The sequence below is a fragment of the Chiloscyllium punctatum genome, chromosome 19 (genome assembly GCF_047496795.1).
Source record: "Chiloscyllium punctatum isolate Juve2018m chromosome 19, sChiPun1.3, whole genome shotgun sequence".
Lineage (NCBI taxonomy): Eukaryota > Metazoa > Chordata > Chondrichthyes > Orectolobiformes > Hemiscylliidae > Chiloscyllium > Chiloscyllium punctatum.
The window spans coordinates 84,139,736-84,164,665 of NC_092757.1; the positions used below are offsets into that span (position 1 = coordinate 84,139,736).

General features: G+C 39.3%; 1 protein-coding gene across 1 annotated transcript; it reads right to left on the reverse strand.

The window, feature by feature from the left end:
* Positions 1-369: 369 nt before the first annotated feature.
* wsb1 (WD repeat and SOCS box containing 1) lies at positions 370-23,717 on the reverse strand. The gene is made up of 9 exons (XM_072589906.1): positions 23,556-23,717; positions 17,846-18,011; positions 16,298-16,560; positions 14,619-14,750; positions 12,348-12,448; positions 4,766-4,938; positions 2,562-2,675; positions 1,509-1,616; positions 370-991 (listed from the first exon to the last, which is right to left on the reverse strand). Exons 1-9 carry the CDS (start codon positions 23,593-23,595, stop codon positions 829-831), a joined length of 1,260 nt encoding a protein of 419 aa, XP_072446007.1. The 5' UTR covers positions 23,596-23,717; the 3' UTR covers positions 370-828.
* Between the last annotated feature and the right edge of the window lie 1,213 nt (positions 23,718-24,930).

The window sequence follows — 24,930 nt, forward strand, 5'->3', positions numbered from 1 at the left end:
ATCTTGAGCAATGGCACAAAACGTTAAATCATAACCTATTGAAATGCCTCCCACTTTACATCTATAGCTTGACTGGGCCCATTCTCAGGGACACATCACATTTGTAATTACAGCAACAGTTTTAACGTATTTAGATAAACCTGAAGTTTTAGATGGATCGATTCTTTGATAATTAAAGTGGGCTTTGACTTCAGTTTGCTCAAAAGTAGAGCCTTGATGTACATGATCACTTATCCAGAGTTTGCCATGAGTATGGTGTTTTTCAGCTAAAATAGGATAAAGATGGGCCATCTCACATGGAATCAACTGTAAACTTGCAGGTACATTACACAACACAGCAACAATTGACATTTAATAAAACACCAAAGATAAAACTCAACTTCTCTTTAATAGATGAAGGAAATATAAATTCACATTTAAATGAAGTGCAGCTTTTGGCTGCATTTGTAAATGATAGCTTATAAAAACAAGTCTTTGGCAGTTGACATTGACAGCTTTTCCCTTTCAGTTGCAGACAATATTGAATACCAAACCTTTCAGCCATTTCCAAAAAATACATTTACAAAATAAAATTTATTTACAAGAACAAAAAAAATTGGACCATCAAAACAGAATCAAAAGTAGCTATGGTACAAGCTGACATTTATATAGAATGGTACAGGTTTACAGAATGTACAGTTTTTACAGAAGAAAATCTGTATGAACTAACCAGGCTCCAAATGAAAGTTTTGCTGACAAAGGCAGCAAAATACACCCGTTTGTCTACATCTAAACAATAAAGGCAACATACGACATAGGTTTTTTTTGAAGCTGCGCAGCTCCAAATGGTCAGTTTGTGCGATAAGTTAGATATTCGACTATCTTTGGTGGGATAGGCAGGGTCTCAACAGACGTGGTAATCATTACTCTTCGCAGAGCCATGCGACAGAGATGTTGAAGACTAGGGACGTGCCTGGGAGTGGCCCAGAAGTGAACACTACCATCTTGTGTCCTTTGGAGAGAAAAATAAAGCAAATGTAGCATTAATGTTTGATCCAAGATCAGCAACTAAAACATTAAAAATGTGTGGCAGTGGCAGAGATATGACAGCAATCATCTTCTCACTTGCTTAAAAGTACCATCAACAAACAAACCTTATCTCCCAAAAAAACAGTCATAGTTACTGATATCCATTCTCACTAATTTGAAAATGAGATGCGTAATACAGAGAGCAGTTTTCCCAAATCTGAATTCAAAAGAAACTGGACAACTGCAAAACAATTAGGACTCCTTTACTTTTCCTTCGGAATTCAAAGCATCTGGAATAAATACTACAGAAGGTGGAGAAAAAACAAAATGCTGGAGAAACTCAGCATGTCTAGTAGCATCTATAGGAGGACAACAGTTAACACTTAGGATCTAATGTCTCTTCTTCAGAATGCAAACCTCATTTGAAAATTGCAAATGAATACAGCATCACATTAAACCAACTCCAAGCATCATGAAAGATCAGGTATTAATATACCTACCCAGTAGCAAGAACACCACCATCTGGAGAAAAGGCACAACAGAGGCCATTACTTAAAGGAGCAACTTCTGCTGGGCAATCTTTACCAATCCTCCAGAATCTCACCATTCTGAAATAAACAACATTAGCCAGTTCACATAATTAATCTAGTATGAAATATGGAACAGCAGAAGGCTAATAAATACAGATCCACAAGAAATTTCTCATCAGTCCTAAATGGGATACCACATATTGAGACCTTAGCAGTTCTGCAATGTTTGCAAATTTTAGCTGCGATCATTTCACAATTAGAATAAATCCAAACCAAGATTACTCCAGACATTTCAGAAATAACTGGATGAGAAAATTAATCAAAGAAGAATGATAAGAATTTATCCAAGGAATAAAAAGTTAGTTTAATTTCATTAAATACATTGAGTCAATTTTCCAATTGGTAACACTGATAGAACTTGCTGCTTGAGGGCTTCAAAATAAAAGTTTTTTCAATTGCAGTAGGGATACCCAAAAATAAACTATGGGCTATTTTCATCCGCATATCAGATTGTCTGTTTTGAAGCTTCTAAATCAGGTTTATAAAATTTAATAAAATCCAAATCTTGGGTGTAACTCATGTAAATTCCCTCCGGTTTAAAACAGAAAGAATATTCTTGTTCCAGGATTACTTCCATTCCAAATTTTAAACCAAAAAAGGTACACTTAGCCCAGAACAGAAAAATCTTTCAAGCAGCTTTTGAGAATTAAACTACTTATGAATCCAACTCCAATATAAATAAGTTATTCTAAATGACTGGACTTTCAACAACCAAAATAAATATAGTGAGCATGTATCTTTGAGACAGAGATTCAGGTATGTGGCACTACAGAAGGAGATACAGCTGCCTGTTGTAATATATATTCTTGCTCCAGCACACAAAATACATGGGAACAGCCAATCCGAAGAGTCAAGCTCCTCCTTCTTGTGTTCACTGCTGCTGACTTTTAACACTGCCACTCTGACATTAGCATTCCTCCAGAAGAGAAATTCAACCCCTCAAAATATTTAATACCCACTTACCTGTCATCAGCAATACTAGCAATGTGCAAACCATCATGGCAAAAGGCAACAGATTTCACCCAGCGATCATTTGCTCCACCAGCAAATATTGGAGTTGGAGGTGGAAACAGGTGCCTGCAAAGATAAAAGTGAAAAAGTCCAATTCATGAAAACATCTTAACTTTCCCCCTTTACAAATTGAAAGGCATGCACTGCATTACACTTTTAGAATGTGAAACCTCTGAATGAAGTATTTAAACTAGTAAGTTTATTGGGCAATTGTTGGGAAAAATGTGAGACACTGCGAATCTTGAGAGTTTTAAATCATCATAAACCCAACTACATACTCTTTCCTCTCCTCTCCCCGACCTCAAAAACCTCAGGCTCCCAAGTGATAAAGCTGAAATGTTTTGATGGCAGCAACTCTAATTAGCATGTATAAACCTTCGTTTGTACCAAGAAAATTTACATCAACAAGATCCAGAACCTGAACACAATTTACATTCTTCTGAGAAAGAAATTTAATTGGTGGTTATTGTTAACAAAAACTAGTAATTCAGATTGGTGCACAAATGCTCAACTCTTCATGAACACCTTTTGTCAAGTCAATAATTTAATTTCTCACCACCTCTATGCGAATAGCGACCTACTACTTTGTAGTTTTGTGATATCCTATAAATTCCAAATGAAGTGCATTGAAGTAACACAGCACATCAAAACTGTAAAAGCAAGCATGATCTAATGGTTCATTCTACAGTTCTGCAGGCGTTCACAGGGGCATTCCCCACCACTTTCTTCCATACAACAAATGCTAACTGACGAGTCAGCAATATTCAAAACCCATGAACGAATTTATAAAAAACATGTAGTGCAGTGCTGCAACACTGCGAACCAAGTTCAGAATTAGAGAACACAGAACTGTAGAACACAGGAACAAGTCCTTCAATCACCATGTCTGCACCAACCAAGATGCCATTCTAAACTAATTCCATCTGCCCACTTGTAGTCCATATCCTTGTATACCCTGCTTGTTCACATGTCTGTCTAAATGACTCTTAAATGCTGCTATCATATTTGCTTCTACCACTCCCCTGGCAGGATATTCCAAGCACCCAACTACCCTCCAAAACCCCTGCAGCATAAGGTCACCTCAAGCTCAAGCCAAAACAATCCAACTTTGTCTAACCTCTCCTAAAAGCTAATACACTCAGATTCAAGCAACATCCTTGCAAACCTCTTTTGCATCCTCTCCAAAGCCTTCACATTCTTTGTTGTGTGGCAACCAAAACTGCAAAAATATTCCAAATGTGGTCTAAAGTTCTATATAGCTGCAACATGACTTGCCAACTTTTGTACTTAATGCCCCAGTTGAAGGGAAGCATGCTGCCCACTTTATCCACTTGTTTTGCCACTTTCAGGGAGCAATGGACTCCTATCCCATTGATCCTTCGGTATTAATATTCCCAAGGCCATTGCCTGTATACTTTTCCTCACACATTTGACCTCCTAAAATGTCTTACTTATCACTTGCCTGGATTAAACTCCACCTGCCATTGCTCTAAATTACCAAATGATCTACACCTTGACTTGTTGTCAACCTTCCTCACTACCCATAACTCCAATTTTTGTGTCACCTGCAAACTTGCTAATCAGACCACTTAAATTTTCATCCATATTACAAACAGGTCCTTTGATCACCAAACACTGATCCTTGTAGAATACGACTGACCACAAACCTTCAATCAGAAAAATACCTCCGCTCCACAACTATCATCTAATGATAACAATGTCAATTTCATATCAACTTATGAACTCACTGTGAATCCATATAGCTTAGCCTTCTGGACCTGCCTACCATGAAGTACTTTGTCAAATATTTTTAAGTCCATGTAAACTACATCCACAGTGTAACCCTCAATCACTTCTTACAACCTCTGATCTGAGACATGACTTACCCTGCACAAAGCCATGCTGACCACCTTAATAAGGCCATTCTTTTCCAAATGTGTGTAAATCCTGCCCTTAAGAATCTTTCGAAATAATTTCCCTACCACTGATATAAGTATATAAACATTGTCAAGTAGAAGCCCATAAAGACCACACACCAATATGAATCAGCACCCCAGGAGAGGATGAGAAAAAAATTCAGACTGGTTAGTGTTATTATATAATAATATTATTGGTTGCATTACCTATTATTGACAAAAGTTGCTGCAGTCACTTACCCCAGTTCAAACAAAATACTGCCTGTATGTGGATCCCATACAATAACTCGTGTATCATATGAGGCTGTAGCCAACAATGCTCCATCAGGAGAGAATTCACATGATACCACATCATTAAGGTGACCTTCAAGTTTACGGATCATGGTGTAGCTTTCCATGTTCCACAGAAAAACCTGCAATGAGAAAATTGAGGTTTACAGCTCCAGTTTATGGTTAGTCTTCCCAAACAAGATCTAGTTAATTTATAATGTCAGGTTTAGCATAAATTTTCAAGCAATCAAGTATTTCAAATTATACAGTACTTCCAAATTGATATGCTCAGTGTCATTATTGCAACTAAAAATTTTTAAGCGATATTTACAAACATGCCAGCTATAACTATTTATTCTAAATAACATATCCAACATTTTACTTTCCACCATCCACAAAGGATGTTTAAATAATTTAAACAATTTTACAAGTTTTAAAAATTACATCTTCCAATTGAAATTTAACACTTCAGAAACAAAAATGTAGAAAAATACAGTACAGGTAACTTAAGCATAACATTTTGTTACTCCAACGGAACCTCCATTCAGAGTTAAAGTTCACGTGTGTTTACAAAACGTTTTCATCAGGAGCGAGAGCCTATGAAACAGCAGATACTGCAAGAGAAAAGAACATGTTTGACGGCCTAAAGGAACAATCCTTTGGCAAACAGCACAAAACTGAGGCTACAATATTACATTTTGGGATATATTACAGTTATGAGAACACATTAACCAGATGATTCAATTACACAGAAAAACTTCGTAAAATGTATATGATAGTCATATATGCAATATTTTTGACGGACATATAAACTGAACTTTTCCACAGACCTACTGGGTCACATACCCCTCCACTGGTTGAAGAGCACAGACCTCCCCTATTTCCATTCAAGGACAGTAACCTAGTCATAACTTGGACTCCTTTCCATCAGCATGTAACCAATCTAGCCTTAGCCTGGCACCTCCTTACAGCCATATGGAAATCATTCTAACACAAAAATAAAACATGCGCTTTCTCCACTCCTGTAAAAACATGGCAGCGCACAGAGTTACGGCAACACCATATAAATCTGCGTATTTGTGTGCAAAATCAGAAGGACTTTTGTTGCAATATCATTGTGAATTAGAGTTTTAAAGATGCAAATTAGTGATAGATACATGTGCCCTAAGTGATTTTTAAAATTATCCATACTTCCACCCAAACAATACATACAAGACCAATTTAGTATACTGATAATCTTAACTGCCTTTTGGTCATTCCAAATAATCTGCTGAAAGTATTTAAAAGCTGAAATTGCCAAGATAATATGCTAAAATAAATAATGCAGTGCTTTCTCAACATCTATGCAAGTTAATTACGTAGTCAAGCAAATGTTACAATTTCAGTTTGATTTAAATAAGCATTGCTATTGCCTGTTCTTTCCCTTCTGTTACATACAATGTAAAATAGTCAACATTTTTTATGTCTTCAAAAATAAGGAGTTACTGATGCAGCAGTCACAGACTAAATGCGATTCCTTCCATTTTACAACTTTTGTTCTTGAAATCTGACTTATGCTAGGAGAGTTTTTAAGGTACTGGGTACCCTCCAGTTCCAATCCGAAGTAACTGCTCAAGAGTTAACCTAGACACCATGTGTCAACAAGCTGGAGTGTATCGCAGAACAATTCTGTCCTCCTCCAAACTCACCACATGCACACATACAGAGAGCTGCAATCAAAACCAATGCTCCCTTTCTCATCTCTCAGAAGGCAAAGCCAGTATAACTGGTCTAACACTGCCCTGACTGAAAATATAACAGCACAGACCAAGTATTATAAATTGAATTCTTGGTACATAACAACTACTCATTGGACAATTTATCAACCCACCAGTGCAGTTCAGACTCAATATGCTCACCAAAAGGATATAATGGATAGCAGAAAGTAGAACTGCAGACTTATTTCATCTCCAAACTATAGCACATTGATGATCAACTCTACAGCACTGCGCATTTCTATATTTTCTGGAAATAGAAATAAAAGATCTACCATACACACTGAATATTTAGAACGGTATTTGTAGTAGGTAGTCCAGTGGTGCAGCAGACTGGTGCGCCAATGGGAATTCAACAACATAGGTTCACATTTGTGATTACCCACGCAGCATTCCCGATCTTACCCGGGCTGTCTGGGGGGGGAAGCACCAAGCTGAAGTCAAGTCCCTCCCAAAGAGGAGGAAGAGGGAGGAAAAAAGCAAAAACCAAGGAAGTTATCCTGGGCTGCTCTCACACACCTTCTGGTAACATTGTCAGAGGCCAGGGAGCAGGTCGCCTGCCCACCCTCTGCCAGGAATGGTACATGCTGCGGGAGATCTAAAGAGGAAAAAAATACTTAGTAAAGTGGGGGAAAAGATTAAATGTTTCCGTTAAACTGTTCAGCAGTACGTCGCTATCCATAACTATTACGAACAAAAAGAAACTGGCCAATTCACATTTCTGGCTTTGAAAGATGACTACACTCCAAGGTAAGTCACAAGAGAGAATGTTTTGAAAATGACATGCCCTGCAAAAACTTAAAATAGTCACTGAAAACAGCCTGGTTTTGCTGCTCATGTTCTTGTCAGTTAACAATTTCTCCCATTCTCTGTAAATTTATAGGAAAGTTGTAGCTGCCAAGAGCAGACATCAAGATCCCAGCCACGTAAATAAGAGTCAAACTTGCCACAATCTGTCAAACTAGGAGGCATAAAATTTTGCTAAAAACAAAAAAGGGCATAAACCAGAACCTGTTTATGTCTTACTTTATGAATGTACCTTGCACTCAAGAGATGCTTCCTTTCTGCACAGCTACTACTATTGCCAATGTCCTTCTTTCTGCACCTTTTGTGCAGCATGACTGGACAGGCAAGACCTAAATTTGAAATAGATCAGCTCAACTGCCATTACTCAAGGGCAAAGAAAACAAAGAAAAATCACAAATATAATAAATTGCAACTTATTAAATGGGGCTCTTCAGATAACTGACTGAAGGAGTGCACTACTTACTGAGAAACTCAGCCATTACACCAAAAGTCCAGATTTCACTTGTAGTTTGGAAAGGGCCAATAAAAGTGACTTTTTTTTTTAAGATAAGGGCCATGGAAAAGAAGATAAAAATAAAAAGCAGAACCAAAACAGCACATACAACACAGAAGAAAGCCATTCAGCTTTTCAAACAGCAAAATTCTTAATCCTAGCAATGATGGCTTCTGAAAAAAAACTTAAGATGAGGGAAGCAAAGGCTAAATTTGTGGATGGCAAAAAGATAGGGAGAAGTATGCTGTGAAGAGGACATAGAAGGTTGCAAACAGATTGGTTGAATGAGCATAATGTGGGAGATGGAGCAGAATGTGGGAAAATGTGAAGTTGCTTGTTTTGGCAGAGTATTTTAAAAAGTGTGAGGACAGGAAGAGAGAGATGAGAATACGCAATACATGAAAAACAGATCAGTCAGGATCTTATTCAATGGTGCAGCAGGATTATATGCCTACAAATAAATGGTGCACCAGGAACTAGGCTTGGTTAAAACATCCCTTTTGGCTAAAAGTCCACTGTCTGGGCTCCCAACATGAAAATATAGTTAAACAGGCTACTTGAATAAGCATGCTTGCAAAAATATATTTAAACATGAATCTTTAAATATATTTGGTGGGTGGAAGGAAATGATCAGTTTAAACATTAACTGACAAATTTCAAACGTTTGAGGTCGCTATATTCTTGGGTAATGTCAATGACAAAAAGTGCTTAGTGAAGTTACTTGATGACAATGTTGTAAACAAGTCCTTACTAACAACTTGAAAAAATAATTTAAAATTTACAATTTGAGCTACTTCTAGCTATGAACTGAGATATACAAAGCTGTAGTCCATTAGAATTGATACAAAACTTATAAAACTACATTCAACATTCCTTTAAAAGGCACCAATTGCCAAAGATGCAGAATCAAAGTTTACATTTCAGGAAGTTATTTAAAATAAGCAAAGATCCAATTCATACTGCAGTGAGTATGAGTTCAGAAGAGTTTACCTTTTACTATATATGAAAACAACTGAATACAATTACAGGTTTTACGTCAATTTAACTTGGTTGACTTTCTGCTTTTATTAACCAACTCTGAAAAATCCTGAAATATGAACTGATGTTCCACAGCTTTAAGATAGACTAATGTGCTGCCTGTATTATTCAGGGTTCAGTTTGACTATTGGATTTTGGAAGCTGTTCAAAATTGAAGCATCTATTGTTGTAGATGCGATCGTGTGATACTGAATAATACCACAAAAATGTTGAGAACAAAATTTTGCACAACTGCAAATATTACACTATCAAAAATATGTATTTATATAGCAGGTGGACATTCTTTGTAAGGCAGAATTCCAACATTTGGAAACAAAGAAATAATAAGTAAAGCAATTAAAATGCAATCTAAATCTGAAAAGGAGCATCCAATCATTCTGAACTTTCAAATGCTTTTAAATTGACTGACTGTTTAAAAAATGAAGGAGAGATTAAATTAACTTGAGTATGTGCACACAAATGTTTTCTCTGGGTCATTAATAAGTTGTGCAAGCATGAGATGAAATGCACCTGATTTGATCTTCTCCTCCCTCCATGGTCTAGTTAGTAAATTTAATTCTAGAGCCTGAAGGGTCACAGAAGTTGAAACATTATCTGTTTTTTCTCCACATCGGTTGCCAAATCTGAGTTTCCCCAGCAATGTAGTTTTGATAATTTTACAATACAGTGTGCATAATCAGTAGCAGTTACAATTGTCATTTATTACACCACAAAAATTAATACAACTTGGAAGTGATCTAAGCAATGAAGCTCTTAAGAGAATTCAACTGTAAGACCATGAGTATAGTAGAAATAGATCGCTTGGCTCATTGAATTAGCTCCACCATTTGATCATGGCTGATCTGTTTCTCAAATCCATCCCACTGCCTTCGCCCCTTAACCCTTGATATGCTTACTAATCAAGAACCGCTCTGACTTAAAGACACTCAATGACATCACCTCCATAGCCTTCCGCAGCAAGAAGATCTATGGATTTACCACCCCCTGGCTAAAGAAATTCCTCATCTCAGTTCTAGAGTCGTGTCTTCATTGTGAGGCTGCGCCCTCAGGTCTTAGTCTCACCAACTAGGAGAAACATCTTCACATCCACTCTATCTTGAATTCTGAAAGTTTTAAATGAGAACCCTCCTCATCCTTCTAAACTTCTTCACGTACAAAGCCATAATTTCAACCGCTCCTTATATGACAAGTCCTTCATCCCCAGGATCAGTCTTGTAAACTCCTCTGGAATCCCTGCAACATTAGCACATCATTTCTTACGTGTGGGGCCCAAAACTGCTCTTAATATTCCAAATGCAGTCTGACCAGAGCCTTTCAGCCTCAGCAATACATCTCTGCTCTTGCATTCTAGCCCTCTTGAAATGAAAGCTAATACTGCATTTGCCTTCCTAACTGCCAATTCAACTTGCACGTTTGTCTCGCCTACCTCAAAAGAATCCTAAAGTGCGATTCAAGCCCCTTTGTACTTTAGATTTCCTAAGCCTTTCCTCGGTTTAGAAAGGGTCAACACTTATACGCTTCCTACCGAAGTGCAAAATCTCACTTCCCCACATTGTAGCCCATGTGTAACTTCAATGCCCATTCTCCCAACTGTTCAATCCTTCTGCAACCTCCCAGTTTCTTCAACACTTCCTGTCCTTCCATCTACCTTTGCCAAGTGCAAACTGAGCAGCAAGACTCTCCATTCCTTTTTCCATATTGTTAACACGATTAGTTGCAATGCCAACATTCAGCCTTACACAACTACACTAGTCACCTCCTGCCATCCTTAAAAAGACCCCTTTACTTCCACACTCTGCGTTTCAACAGGCAGCCAATGCTCTTACCTTATTTAGCAGCTTCCTGGAGGCTTATGGAAACCCAAATAAATAATGTTCACTTACTCATTACCCAAAACAAGTTTAATAGATTGGACAGATGTAACATCCACTTGATGAAGCCATGCCCTGTTTTATCATGCAGTGCCAAGTACTCTGGAATCTTATCCTTAATAATGGACTCTCAAATCTTACTGACTGAAGTCAGGCTAACTGACCCATAGTTTCCTGTCTTCTGCCACCCACCCTTCTTAAACACGGGTGTTACAGTCATTTCCCAGTCATCAGAGACTCTCCCTGACTTCACAGATTATTGACATATCACCAGTGCCTCAGGACTTTGGGGTGTAGTCCATCTAGTCCAGGTGATTTATCCTGCAGACCTTTCACAGCTTCCCCAGCACCCAGTCCTTAGTGACAGCCAGTACACTCACCTCAGCCCCTGACTCTCTAAGTTCTACTGTGCTGATATAATGTACCTCCACCATTTTTTGTTCCCCATTACTACTTCTCCAGCCTCGTTTTCCAGCAGTCCAATGCCCATTCTTACCTTTTATATATCTAAAGAAAACACTTGCGATCTTCTTTTGCATTACTAGGTGCCTTACTCTCATTTCAATATCCTTCCCCTTACTTGTTCTCTGGTGGATTTTCAAAGCTTCCTAATACTCTGGCTTCCCACTAATCTTCACCACATAGTATGTTATTTATTTTGTTTTTAAGATGTTCCTGGCTTCACTTTGTCCTCCTCTTAGTACACTTTCTTTCTTGGGCTGAATGTCTGAATGACAAGCTAACTTGCTCAAACACATCTTCAATTAGCACTGGGAGAATCAAGATGTGGTGTGCGAACATGGCTTGTGTTGCGGTTAGAGATAAAGTAATTTACCAGTTTCAAAAATCTGCCTCTCTTCATCTTATCTGGTCTGACAGAGGCCTCAAAACAGGTTCGTCTATCCTCTTATTTAGAGAAAAAAAACAATAAGTTATGAAGCATATATTGAGGAAAGGAGAAAATCCACCACAGGAGGTATTGCATTATGCCTTAGCAACAAGCAATGTAGGAAATAAAAATAAGCCTCAAAACATCTTTCCCAGCAAATTAAAGGCAATTATTTCAACAGCAAGAAAAGGTAGTGTTTACAGGTACTGGAACAAAATTACAACTAACAGTTGAACACTGGTTCAGCACCAGGAAGTAGCAAATTCTTATTCAAATCAGTGCATACATGAAGTCACATCCAATAGTCAAACCGGAAAGATACTTTCAAACATATTCTGCATGCATGCTCTGCAGCAAGATGCTAGAAATTCATCTATACAAGCAACTTTCAGTAACTACTCAATTATAGGCATTATATGCTTACAATACGCTTAATAGTACAGCCAGAGGACTAGACTAGCAGAACATTAATGCCACCACTAAAGCATGAATTTAACATTCCCGAAGTTAGGAGTTTAGAAAATTTTTTCCACATTGAAACACTATTATGCAATAACTTGCACAAATATTTTGATGACACCGAGCAAATTCTACCTCAAATTGATTTATAGAGTCTAAAGCATGCTATTTCATAAGGACTACGATCAATGCATCAAACAACACTTCTTTTCCCCCCAAAAAAAGGAACTTGCACACGTACCGCTTTCCCAGCTCCAACAGAGCAGAGAATATTTGAATTTGGAGAGAAGGCACAGCAATACACCCAGTTGTGATGTCCTCTCAGTACAGTCACCATATTGCCTGTTTAAGAGATAATTGAACCCAAAGTTTCAGATGGTCCAGGTCAAGTAAAAAGTATAAATAAATCAAAGCAAATGTTCCATGTGCTCCACAGTACAGGAGAAAAGTCAAACTTACTCCTTAGAAGAGCAGATCAATCCTGCAATCTAATTTGTCTATGTAGCCCAAAGCAGGAAAGAAGCTTTTACGGTCAAAAATGCAGCTTGCAGCTCCAAAACTCAAAATTATGCCAAATTCCATACTGAATCAAACTTTAAAGATATGAACTGAACAGCCTCCGAACCACTGGCTAGTTCATTCATTATAGCATCTCTGCAGCGCCTGCCCCTGGAAACTTTTTTTTGTTAAAATTTCAAATATGGCATCACTAGCTAGCCAACATCTATTGACTGCCTCTAGTTGCCTTTGAGATGGTGAGCTGCCTCTTGAACAACTGATGTCCTGTAAGCAGACACAATGCCAATTACGCAGGGAATACCAGGATTTTGATGCAGCAAATAAAGGAATGGTGATCTATTTCCAAGTCAGGATGGCAAGTGGCTTGAGGGAGACTTGCAGATGGTGGTACTCCCATGTACTTGCTGCCCTCATCCTTCAAGATTGAAGGATTGGTCCGTGGGTTTGGAAGGTTTTGCCTATGGATGAATTACTGTGATGCTTGGTGATAGTACAACTGCTTCTACTGAGTGTCAGTGGAGGAGGGAGTGGATTTTAACAAAGACTAAGGTCAATCTGGAGTCAACAAGTCAGAGCTAGCAAGCATACACAACAACCACTTACTTCCCAAACTCTGATCACATGGCAGGTTGATACCTTGGGTTGATAACCCAGAATTTGAGAACCTTCTAAGCCAGAGGAGCAAAAGATACATGCTCTGATTGAAACATTTCACTGCTGTTAAGATATAATTTGTATAATCAAATTAAAGTTTCTTAAATATTTTTTAATTTAAGTTTCTTAAATAGCAAAACAAACTTTCACTTGATTAGCCATACAATAAGAAAAACACCTTTAACTTTCACCTCCCCGAGTTCAGGTTAGCCAGCAACCAATGGTAAAATGTATTACTAAAAAATTTAAGGTAAAGCCATTCGAAGTTTTGAGTCCATTCCACCAATCCAACTCTTTTTAGTACCTCAACTCCATTTCCAATACCCTTATGAACAGAAATTCAGGACTCCACCACTGCCTCAGGCAGGACATTCCAAACATGCACCACCCACTGCATGAAAACATTGCTCCTGAGGTCCCTTTTAAATCTTTCTCCCCCTCTTCTCTTTTCCCCCCCCCCCCCCACTTTAAACCAATGCCCTCCAGTTTAGGACTCCCCTATCCTGGGGAAAGGACCTTGTCTTATTTACCATAAACATTCCCATCATGACTTTACAAACCTCTATTAAGTCACCCCATAAGCCATTAACACTACAAAGAAAATAGCCCCAGCCTATTCAGCCTCTCACTATAGCACAAACCCTCCAAACCTGCCAACATCCTTGTAAATCTTTTCTGAACCCTTTCAAGTTTCACAACATCCTTCCTATAGGAGGGTGACCAGAATTGAACTCAATATTTCAAAGGTGGCTGAACCAATGCCCCAAACAGCCACAGCATGATCTCCCAACTCCAATGCTCAATGCACTAATCATTAACGGTAAAGGTACCCAGTCTACCTGTAACTCCACTTTCAAGTAACTATGAACCCGAGATCTCTTTGCTTGGCAACAGTCCCTTGGACCTTACCGTTAAGTGTGAAAGTCCTTCCCTGACCTGCCTTACCAAAACACAACACCTCACATTTATCTAAATCAAACTCCATCAGCCTATCTGATCAAGGTCTTACTGTATTCTGGAGTAAACTGCTTCACTGTCCAATACACTATCAATTTTTGTCAATCTGTCAAACTCAGATTATAAAGATGCTCCCTTGCTATGGAGTCTCTGCCTTAGCGGAAAATGTTGGTGCATTTTTCCTACTGAATGCCTTCCAATATTTTCAAAACCAACTAGCTTACCCATTCAAGTTACTGAAGCAGCAGATTGTATTCTAATCCCTTTGATTTAAAGGCCAACATGCCATTAGGCTTAACATTACTCAATTTGCATGTCCAAAACTAGTTGCTATTAAAGAAAAGCCCTCAAAATTGATGTCGGCGCAGTGTTAAAAACATACCATCATCCTTCAAATCCCAGACTCTCAGAGTTTTATCTCTCGATGCAGACACTAAGATAAGGCTGCCATCAGGTGCAAAGGTCAAATCCCGAACAACTTCATTGTGATCCATCAAATTAAGGAGGAATCTACCTGCAAGATGAGGAGATGCTGATGCATTAAAAAGGCCAAGTTAAAGGCAATGATTAGTTTCAGAGCTCAATGTGATTGGCCAAATAGGCCCTCGCTTTATTGGCTATCAAACTGTTGGAGTGCTATGTTTTTAATAGTTCTTTTAACATTAAACTTCTAGTAGGTTCTTAAAAGGAATTCAGAAGTTATCCCAAATCATTAAAGTCATGTCAGTGAGATTGCAAACATCAGCAATTAAAAAACAGAAATGCACAATTGCATGAATGGGTCTGTGACAGCCAAGTGCATTGAGAGTGTTTGGATCCAAGACAAACAGATAAAATGTGCCCTATGATAGGTCAACTTTAAACATGCAAATTGGTAAAGAATAGGATCGTTGAAGAAATTCTGCTCTTTTTAGGCAGGATTTCCATTTCAAGCTGAATTTCCTCAGCAGTTTCAGAATTAGGAGCGTCAATGCACAGCAGTATTCCACTACCTGGCCACCTGAAATTAACAGGTATGGAACTGACAGTTGCATTCTCCTTAGAAATCAAAGGATTGTTACCTCTGACTTTTCTTTTGCCTGTGCTGCACCATGTAATGTACAAACAGCTGTTAATAGTTCTATAGAGAGGTACGTTTTGTTTGTTAAAAATTAGTGCTCTCTTTCATTAGGGGCACAAATGCATTACTACAACATGTTAAAAAGTTACTTATGCAGAGTTACAACTGAACCAGATAAGAGGGGGACAAAAAAAACAAGTGTCAGACTGAAAATTTGCTGATGTTTCCTCACGTTAAGTCAACACATGCGCTAATACTTGAAATACAATCTGTGAATTTCACCTGGTTAGGCATTTAATAATTAGCCCCAGCAGCAGACAGTCAAGGCCACATTTACAGAATGAGCCAATACTTTGCAGTTACCAAGTCTGTTTGGATTCTCCAAAAAAAGTAGTGAGGTCAGTATTCAAGATGGAAATGAGTAAATTACATCATCTGGAAGGAGTACTGGGTTTTGGACATTGAAGTGGTAATATGACAGGGCTTACACCTGAAAGAATTCCACATCAAAAACACAAGACACCCTACACAACATGATCAAGTAACCAAATGAATCAAATCACCACTGAGATTAAAGTTTTCCTAATTGTCAGGGTATAAAAGGCATTCAAATCACCTCAGTTTAAAAGCACCAAAATTGATGCAACAGACATAATCCAAGTGGCATCATTAAGGAGGGATAAAAATCTACAAGTTAAAAAGAAACAGGATCAAAGGTTAAATAGTAGATGAGTAATCACTAGTTCGGGACAAATAGACAAGACTGCTCAATCCCAAAAAATAAAAGTTACACTAAGACAGCCTTCAATAAACAAATACTTAAGATTTCAATTAAATGGGGTACTCAAATGGCCTGCACTCATTATTTTTTGTTTCTAAATTGTAATCTGTGGGCATTATGAAGTGACAATGACATGTACGCTTTATTAGAATTACACGATTCCAATCTGTATTGCTAACTTGATTAAGTGTCTAATCATCAGTTAAGAGAATCTTGTTACCTGTGTACACATCCCAAATTTTGATACGCCCGTTGCTCAGGCCAGTCGCCAGCAGTAACTGGTCTTGGCCAAATTTGAATCGATGCCATTCAATGTTCACACAGCGACTCTGTTTTTCAGGTACAGAAGAGCCAAAAGCAAGGGCCCACACAATATCACCACAGTCTATAGTGTGCTCTTCTGGGTGATTCTTCTGACTGTAGCCATTTTGTTTCCTGAGAATTTTATTGACTGCATTATCATGCTCATTATCATACAATCTTCTGGAAAGAATAAGGTTTAAAATTAATTACAAGGACTAATATTCCAGAAAGGTAATACAATGCGACAAATTATTCAAACAGCAAAAATGTCTCTGGGTAAACAAACCAAGGTCTCACAATTACAGTACATAATCTGTATCACAGTAAGTTTGTCAACTGGGCAACAGCATAATAAGTTAAAAAATTGTGTTTACCAGATTTAAAATGTTAATCATTTTCTCAACAAAAATAAATTAGCGTATTCACATCACAGGTTGTTTTTAAAAGGTTTCCGATGACAAGAGTTACACTAATGATTTACCAAATAAATTTGACTATATGAACAGATTGTGGGCCTTCTAGCTTCTTAATGAATACAAACAGCTGCATCAGCACCAATATAAATCAAACATATTACTGTTGTCATATCAGTTGTCAACTTATTGACAAGCACATTACGACAAAAACTGATAATCTAACTGCCATCAATGTCTGACCAGAAAACAAAACAGCACTTTGTGAAACCAACAAAGATCTTTGTTGCACAAGATCTGGTGCAGTAACACCGAGTCCAAGACAATAGAGTAAAACAGTAAATACAATGAGAACTAAGTTCAACAAGAAACAAACAAATTGCTAGAAAAACTCAGCAGGTCTCACAGCTTATGTGCAGGCTTCTGAAGAAGGGTCACCAGACCCAAAATGTTAACATGGCTTTCTTTCCACGGATACTGCCGGACCTGCAATGTTTCTCCAGCAACTTCAATTTTCAGTATTCACCGATGACAAGGAATGAACTGACTCAGCGCCATAATTTTATCACTAGCCGACTACCTTGAATTAGAATGACATCATTTCAAATCTGCAGTGCTCTTTCCTTCCAACTAATATTTATTTGTAAGGGTGTCTGATTATACTTGGTAATACAATTTAGCAAGGTAGGTATTATTTATTAAAATAATAATTGTTCCTAATTAGGTTTAGGTAACAAGATTGACATTTGACTCTGCATGTTCAAATTGAAAGGCAAACCTGTCCTTAAAGTAATAGAAGGAATCACAAAGGAAGACTTCCTCTTGATGGAGGAGTTCATGTCCTAAAACCTCATGCAGTTTACAATTAATGACAATGTCGAGTGTGTGGTGCTGGAAAAGCACAGCAGGTCAGGTAGCATCTGAGGAGCAGGAGAATCGACGTTTCAGGCATAAGCCCTTCATCACGAATTAATAACAATGTCTCGACTCTAAATTACAGAACTTGTTCTGAAACTGAACTTTAAGGTATCGTCTAGTGAAAGAGTACTTACTTATTTTCACACAGAGACCAAGGAACCAACTTTACTACACGATGTCCTTTCGACCAAGCAAAATATGAGCCATCAGGTGCAAAAGCCACAGTCCAGGTTTCACGGCCAGACTTTTGCTCAAACGGGGCAACAGGTGCCCAAAGGTCAGCAATAAGCCGGGCCTGTGCTGTAAATAAAAACAAGGCAACATTCAACTTCGAGAAGACAACACCACTTAAGAAGTACAGTTTTATTTAGCACAACTTCGAAACTACCAAGGAGAAGCCACAGGTTGGACTTTAATCAGGGCAAGGCAGATCAGAAAAAGAACAAAGACGTGTTCAGATTAATCAGTGAATCAATGACATGCTGCAAGATACACCTGCTGGACATACAAAACTGTCCCCGCACTGCCTAGACTAACATGAACAATGACAACTTGGAAGAAGTGTGGAACTGTAGCAGAAAGGGAGGATACTAAACAAGTATTATGCATAAGCATTTACTGTGAATAAGCATATGGAAGGTAGAGAGAATGGGGAAGAACAGAGGAACCATGATTAGCTGAAGGACACGGGTGGGCAGAATTAAATCCAGATAATATGGATTAGCTAAGTATTGGGACCTTGTGATCTTGTCGGATAATCCAATATTTGGACAATCAAATGCTGGATAAAGGAGGTTCATTGGTAAATAGCAACACATTCAAAATGTCCATATTACAGAGGTGGCAGTGCCAGATGCCTTAAAATGGATAAAGGTCAATAAATCCCTAGGACTTGATTAGGTGTCCTAGAACTCTGTGGGAAGTTAGTGAAATGGTTGCTCAGCCCTTTGCGGACATATTTGTATCATCGCTCACCACAGGTGAAGTGCCGGTAGACTGGAGGTTGGCTAACATGGTGCCACTATTTAAGAAAGGAGATCAGGAAAAGCCAGGAAACTATAAACCGGTAAGCTTGACGTCAGTGTGGGCAAGTTGCTGGAGGCAATCCTGAGGAAAGGCAAGGCTGATTAGGAATAGTCAACATGGCTTTGTACATGGGAAAATGTGTCAATAATTTGATTGAGATTTTTTAAATAACAAAGAGGATTGAAGAAGGCAGAGTAGCGGAGGGGAGGTGGAACTCAGTAAGGCATTTGACAAGGTTCTTTATGGTTAACAGTTAGATCACATGGAATACAGAAAGAACTAACCAAATGGATACAGAACGAATCAAACGTAAAAGACAGTGGTGGTGCAGGGTTGCTTTTCAGACTTCGACTAGGGGTATGCACAAAGGATTAGTGTTGGGTCCAATGATTTGGATGTGAACAAAGCAGGTATGGTTAGCAAGTTTGCAGATGACACCAAAATCGGAGGTGCAGTGGACAGTGAAGGTTACTTCAGTACAACGGGACCTTGATCAGATGAGCCAATAGGTAGAAGAGTGGCAAATGGAGTTTCATTTGGATGAATGAGAGGTGCTACATTTTGGAAAATCAAATCAGGACAGGACGTATACACTAAATGGTAAGGTCCTAGGGTGTGCTGCTGAACAAAGATCTTAGAGTACAGGTTCATATCTCCTTGAAAGTAAAGTCGCAGGTAGATAGGATAGTGAAAGTGGTGTTTAGTATGCTTGCCTTTTTTGATCAGTACATTGAGCATAGGAATTAGGAGGTCATGTTGCAGCTGTACTGGACATCAGTTAGGCCACTACTGGAATACTATGCACAATTCTGGTCTCCTGATTTAAAGGAGCCTAAAGGACAACTTTTTCAGAAGGTGATGAGTGTATGGAATGAGCTGCCAGAGGAAGTGATAGAGGCAGGTACAATTACAACATGTAAAAGGCATCTGGACGGGTACATGAATAGGAAGGGTTTAGAGGGATATGGGCCAAATACTGGCAAGTGGGACTAGACTAATTTAGGCTATGTGATTGGCACGGACGAGTTAGACCAAAGGCTATGTTTCCATGCTATATAACTTTATGATTCTGTGACTAAGTCTTGGGCAGAAAATGGCAACTCCAGTTTATACTGCAACACAGCAAAACAAAAGACAAAAAAAATTCAGCAACTGGAATGAAAGTCTGGTCAATGCTTGCAAGGACCTTGAATTGGCACCTGGAAATGAAACATTTACCAATAAAATATTAAACGTTATCATACCTAAAGCCAAGCCATTTAGCCCAAGCCGTTCATGCACTATTCGAGCCTCATCTTTTCTCACTTAAAATCACCTAATGTATTCACCTCTCCCTAAAAACACTCAGCTAGTGATCTCTGATGTTTACACGATGCACTACAACTACTGCGGTAGTTCCAGAATCTTACTATTTTCCTGGACGTCTTCAAAATTGCACGATGTATATAGATTTTTTGACAACTAAACAGATAACAATTACTTCTATATGTTAACTAGTTTTTGGAGACCAATATAGTGCAACAATTTCTAAAGTCAACAGATAATTGGCTTGGGCATCCCATCATTTGACAAAAAACTGTAAAGTTAAGGTACATAGAACAAAGAAAATTTACAGCCCAGGAACAGGCCCTCCAAGCCTGACCCGATCCAAATCTACTGTCTAAACTGTCACCCAATTCCTAATCATCTGTTTCCCTCTGCTCCCCACCTACTCACTTATCTGTCCAGACGCATCCTAAATGAAGCTACCGTGCCTGCCGCTACCACCTCTGCCGGCAATGTGTTCCATGCACCCACCACCCTGTGTGCGGTACTTGCCACGTGAATCCCCTTAAACTTTTCACCTCTCACCTTAAAAGCATGACCTCACATTATTGAATCCTTCGCGCTGGGAAAAAGCTTATCTCTATCCACCCTGTCTATACTCTTCATGATTTTGTAAACATCAATCAGGTCCCCCCATAATTTCCTTTTTCCTAACGAAAACAAACCTAATCTACTCAAGCTCTCTTCATAGCTAGCACCGTCCATGCCAGGCAACATCCTCTCCAAAGTGTCCACATCCTTTTGGTAATGTGGTGACCAGAACTGTACACAGTATTCTAAATGCAGCTGAACCAATGTCTTGTACAATTTTAACATGACTTGCCAGCTCTTATACTTAATACTCCGTCCAATGAAGGCAAGCATACTATATGCCTTCTTGACCACTCTATCCACCTGTGCAGCAAGCTTCAGGTTACAATGGACCTGCACACCCAGATCTCTCTGCCCATCAACTTTTCCCAAGGCTCTTCCATTCATTGTATAATTTGCTCTAGAATTAGACTTGCCTAAATGCATCACTTCACATTTGTCTGGATTGAACTCCATCTGCTACTTCTCCGCCCAACTCTCCAGTCTATCTATATTCTACTGTATTCTTTGATAGTCCATTATGCTTTCTGCTACTCCACCAATCTTTTATGTCATCTGCAAACTTGCTGATCATACCAACAGTGCCCTCTTCCAGAGGATTTATGTATATTACAAACAACAGTGGTCCCACCACTGACCCCTGTGGAACACCACTGGTCACCTTTCTCCATTTCTCTCACACAATAATAAACTGCATCACATGGTAAACCACTTGTTCTGAAGAACTGTATTTGAAACAAAACATGAAATCTTTCACTCTGCTCAGATTTTTACCAGAATCCTTATACATGTCCAGCACTTTTTTCCCCCCCTCAAGATTTCCAGCATCCATTGAAGAATGCTTTTAAGTAAATGCATCATGGGATCATTACTTCAATTTGTAGTTGGGCCAAGGGTACATAGACTTCTTATTCTAATCCAAATACATATTAAACATTGACCAGAATGACAAATCGTGCTACTAACATATCAGAAAGTGAGCCAACCAGCTGTATGCTTCATCTATTGACGTACATCATTTGTAACACCAATGCACAATACCACAATGCAACAAGCCATTGTACTGATACAACCAAACCACACTCCTTTTCATGATCAAGGCCACCTCACAGCATTTATGTAGAAACCATGAAGATCTCTGACTGGCCCCAGCTGAAACTTCATAACAACAATGAACTTTAAACCTAATGCAATCACTTTGCTCGGCACGAATAATACAGGATACAAATTTTCAAATTCTACATGAACACTACCAGTACAATATCTTACTTTTGATGTGAAATAGAGGAATATATACAGAAATACCTTCAAACAACAACCGTTTGCTGCTTGTGTAGATTACCGCCAACCACAGAACTTAAATTTATTTTATAAGGGAAGGTGCTACTGCACCACAATATACTTTAAACCATCATTAGCATACAGTCTTAAATTGTTAAAAGTAGCCTGAGAGAAAATGACTCCTTCTGGAGGCTTCGCTGTGTTCACAATAAATTGGGACCACATTGCAACTCTTGGCAACAGCAAAATTCTTCGCAGATTCTGTCCAAGTAGCCAACTCTGTTCATGAGGAGTCTATCTCCAAGCTGATCAAGCAAAAGAGTTTTATGCTAATGACAGCAACAACTGTGGGAGCATGTTGGCACTGCAGGGTATAAACGCAAGGACATTTTCTAGTCATGGACCTTTGGTAGAAGGTGGATTGAGTGAACGCCAAACGCAAGATACATTTTTAAAGACTTATGATCGTTTATGATTTCTACTACAGAGGAAATCAAATTGGACATTGAGAGATTCAACCAGACCAAATTTCATGAAATGAGAATATGCTCTTAATAGAAAAGTGGTCTGGGGCAGGCACCAAGACTTGGAATGCTAAGTCAAAGCATGACTCAGTGCATGAGCAAAGATTAATCAAAAGAGTGGTATTAAAAGCAAGCAAGGTGGCAGAGTCTGGGTGGGAATTAACACAAGAGCCTAGGCAAAGACAAAACTGCCAAAGAGATTGCTCCTCGAGAACTTTTGTTTGCAAATGAAGAGAGGGAGAGAGAGAGGATAGCAGATAAATAGTTAAGAAATGTTCAGTGAAAATTCAATAAAAACGTCAAGGGTTAGTTTCAGATTGACCACAGACAAATATCTTGCATTAATTAAACAGAGTGATTCAACAATGAAGTCTCAACACCACATCAGCATAACAGCGAACAATACCCTTCCAAATATACGTTTTAAAAATCTCACTAAAATCCACACTCCAGGTTAGATTTCAATAATAAACCACTAGTAATATTTTGTACTAAGTTGCTTCACTATCAAGAGTTTATTTTTTTAAAATTGCATCTTCAAGAGCAGAAAATTATAAGAAATATTAATCCAAAATGCTTCTAAATCCAGACAATAGCATGGTGAAATTCAACACTATAGCTTTGCTTAAACTTGGGAGAGAATTTTTGAACTATACACATCAGAGACAAGACTTGAAAGAGAGGAACGGCACAGAAAAGTAAAAGGGGCATTAACTAATGTCAAAGAACAATTAGCCGGGGGGGTGGTGGTAATTTTTGACAGTCAAATAGCATTTCACTTTCAAACCAAGATCCAAACTGCATAAAGGGGATAAAGGAATTCACGTTTGTCAGCGGGGAAGCATTCCACCAAATGAAGGCGTTTCTTGGTGCAATTAAAAAGATTGGAGTAAAGCCTTCGCCCCACCTTCCCCCCCTCCCCCACCAATAAAAAGTAAACTTGCACCCCCCCCCCCCCCACCAAAACAAAACGTGGCTGTGCAGTCCCTGCTCGAGTTCCCAGGCAGCCCCGGGGGGGGGCTCGGATCCAGTTCCAACCAGCGCTGGGCGGTCACCCCTCGCCCATTATCCAACGGCGACCCACCCCCGAACTTACCTATTTCATTCTCGTTGACAAATTCTGGGAAGCTGGCCATCTAAGGCTGACACGATACGATCTCTGGAAATCAGCGATGCCGAGAGTTTTCCTTTTCCCTCCCCCTCAAAACCCCTTCAACAGAGCGTCTGTGTGGGGGGGGGGGAAAAAAATCGAAATGCTGGCGGTACCGGGGCAGTTGGCCGGGTTTAAAATTTAAAAATAAAACCCGCCTGGATTTTTTTTTCTTCCCAAGTGGGGACTTAGAACGAATTCGAGCTGGAAAACCGTTCTTGCCGCTGCGGCTTGATTTTTTTTTAAAAAAAAGTTTGACGGTACGTCCGCTGTTCGGAGGAGGGCGAGCACTGAATAAACGGAACCTCTTGGTCGAGCCACTCATATACCTTCGGGTGTCTCAAAATGGCCGCCGGCCGGCCGGCTCTGGCACCGCCTCGACAACGTCATGACGTCAGGGCTACCCCCTCCCCGCCCAGCGGAGCCACGCCCCTCAGGTGAGTACGTGCGCTCGAGCACGAGTCTGCAGCTGGTGGGGAAAGGAAGAAGTAGTGGAGTTAAGTCAAAGGAGGTGAAAATGATGGTCAAGGGAATTGTAGAGCGGGGCTGCCATGGGAACTCGAGCAGGGACTGTTGTCTTGAGCCTTGTTCTATGTTTTGCATAGTTGTGCAAGTATGCAGAGCAACTTTTACAGCATTTAAATATGTTCATAGTGGTGCAGCTGCTTGAAAGTTTGAGAAGTTGTCTGGTCCTGATGAAGGGCTTTTGCCCGAAACGTCGATTTTACTGCTCCTCGGATGCTGCCTGAACTGCTGTGCTCTTCCAACACCACTAATCCAAAATCTGGTCACTGGAAAGGTCGATAAAACTCAATGCTTGAGAGAGTTCAGTGTTGCAGTGTAATATTTACAAAAAAACAGGCTATTTGCAAAGGCTGTGACATTTCACATTCGTGTATGTAGAAGGAAATTGATTCTATGTTAATGCTCTTCCTTGGAGGTATTCTGCACTGAGAGTCTGTCTTCCACATGACAAAAGGGGGCTGTTTAGCCAGTAGTACATGTTGAGACTTTAAAGAACTCTGCTCTTCTCCAGCTGTCATACTGGAAGGATCAAGGACTAGAGGATATCAATTAGGAAGCACTTGTGACTTAGTCATAGATGTACAGCATGGAAACAGACCCTTCGGTCCAACCCGACCAGATAGCTCAACCCAAAATAGTCCCACCTACCAGCACCTGGCCCATATCCCTTCAAACCCTTCCTATTCATAGACCCATCCAAATGCCTCTTAAATGTTGCAATTGTACCAGCCTCCACCACATCCTCTGGCAGCTCACTCCATACACGTACCACCCTCTGTGTGGAAAAAGTTGCCCT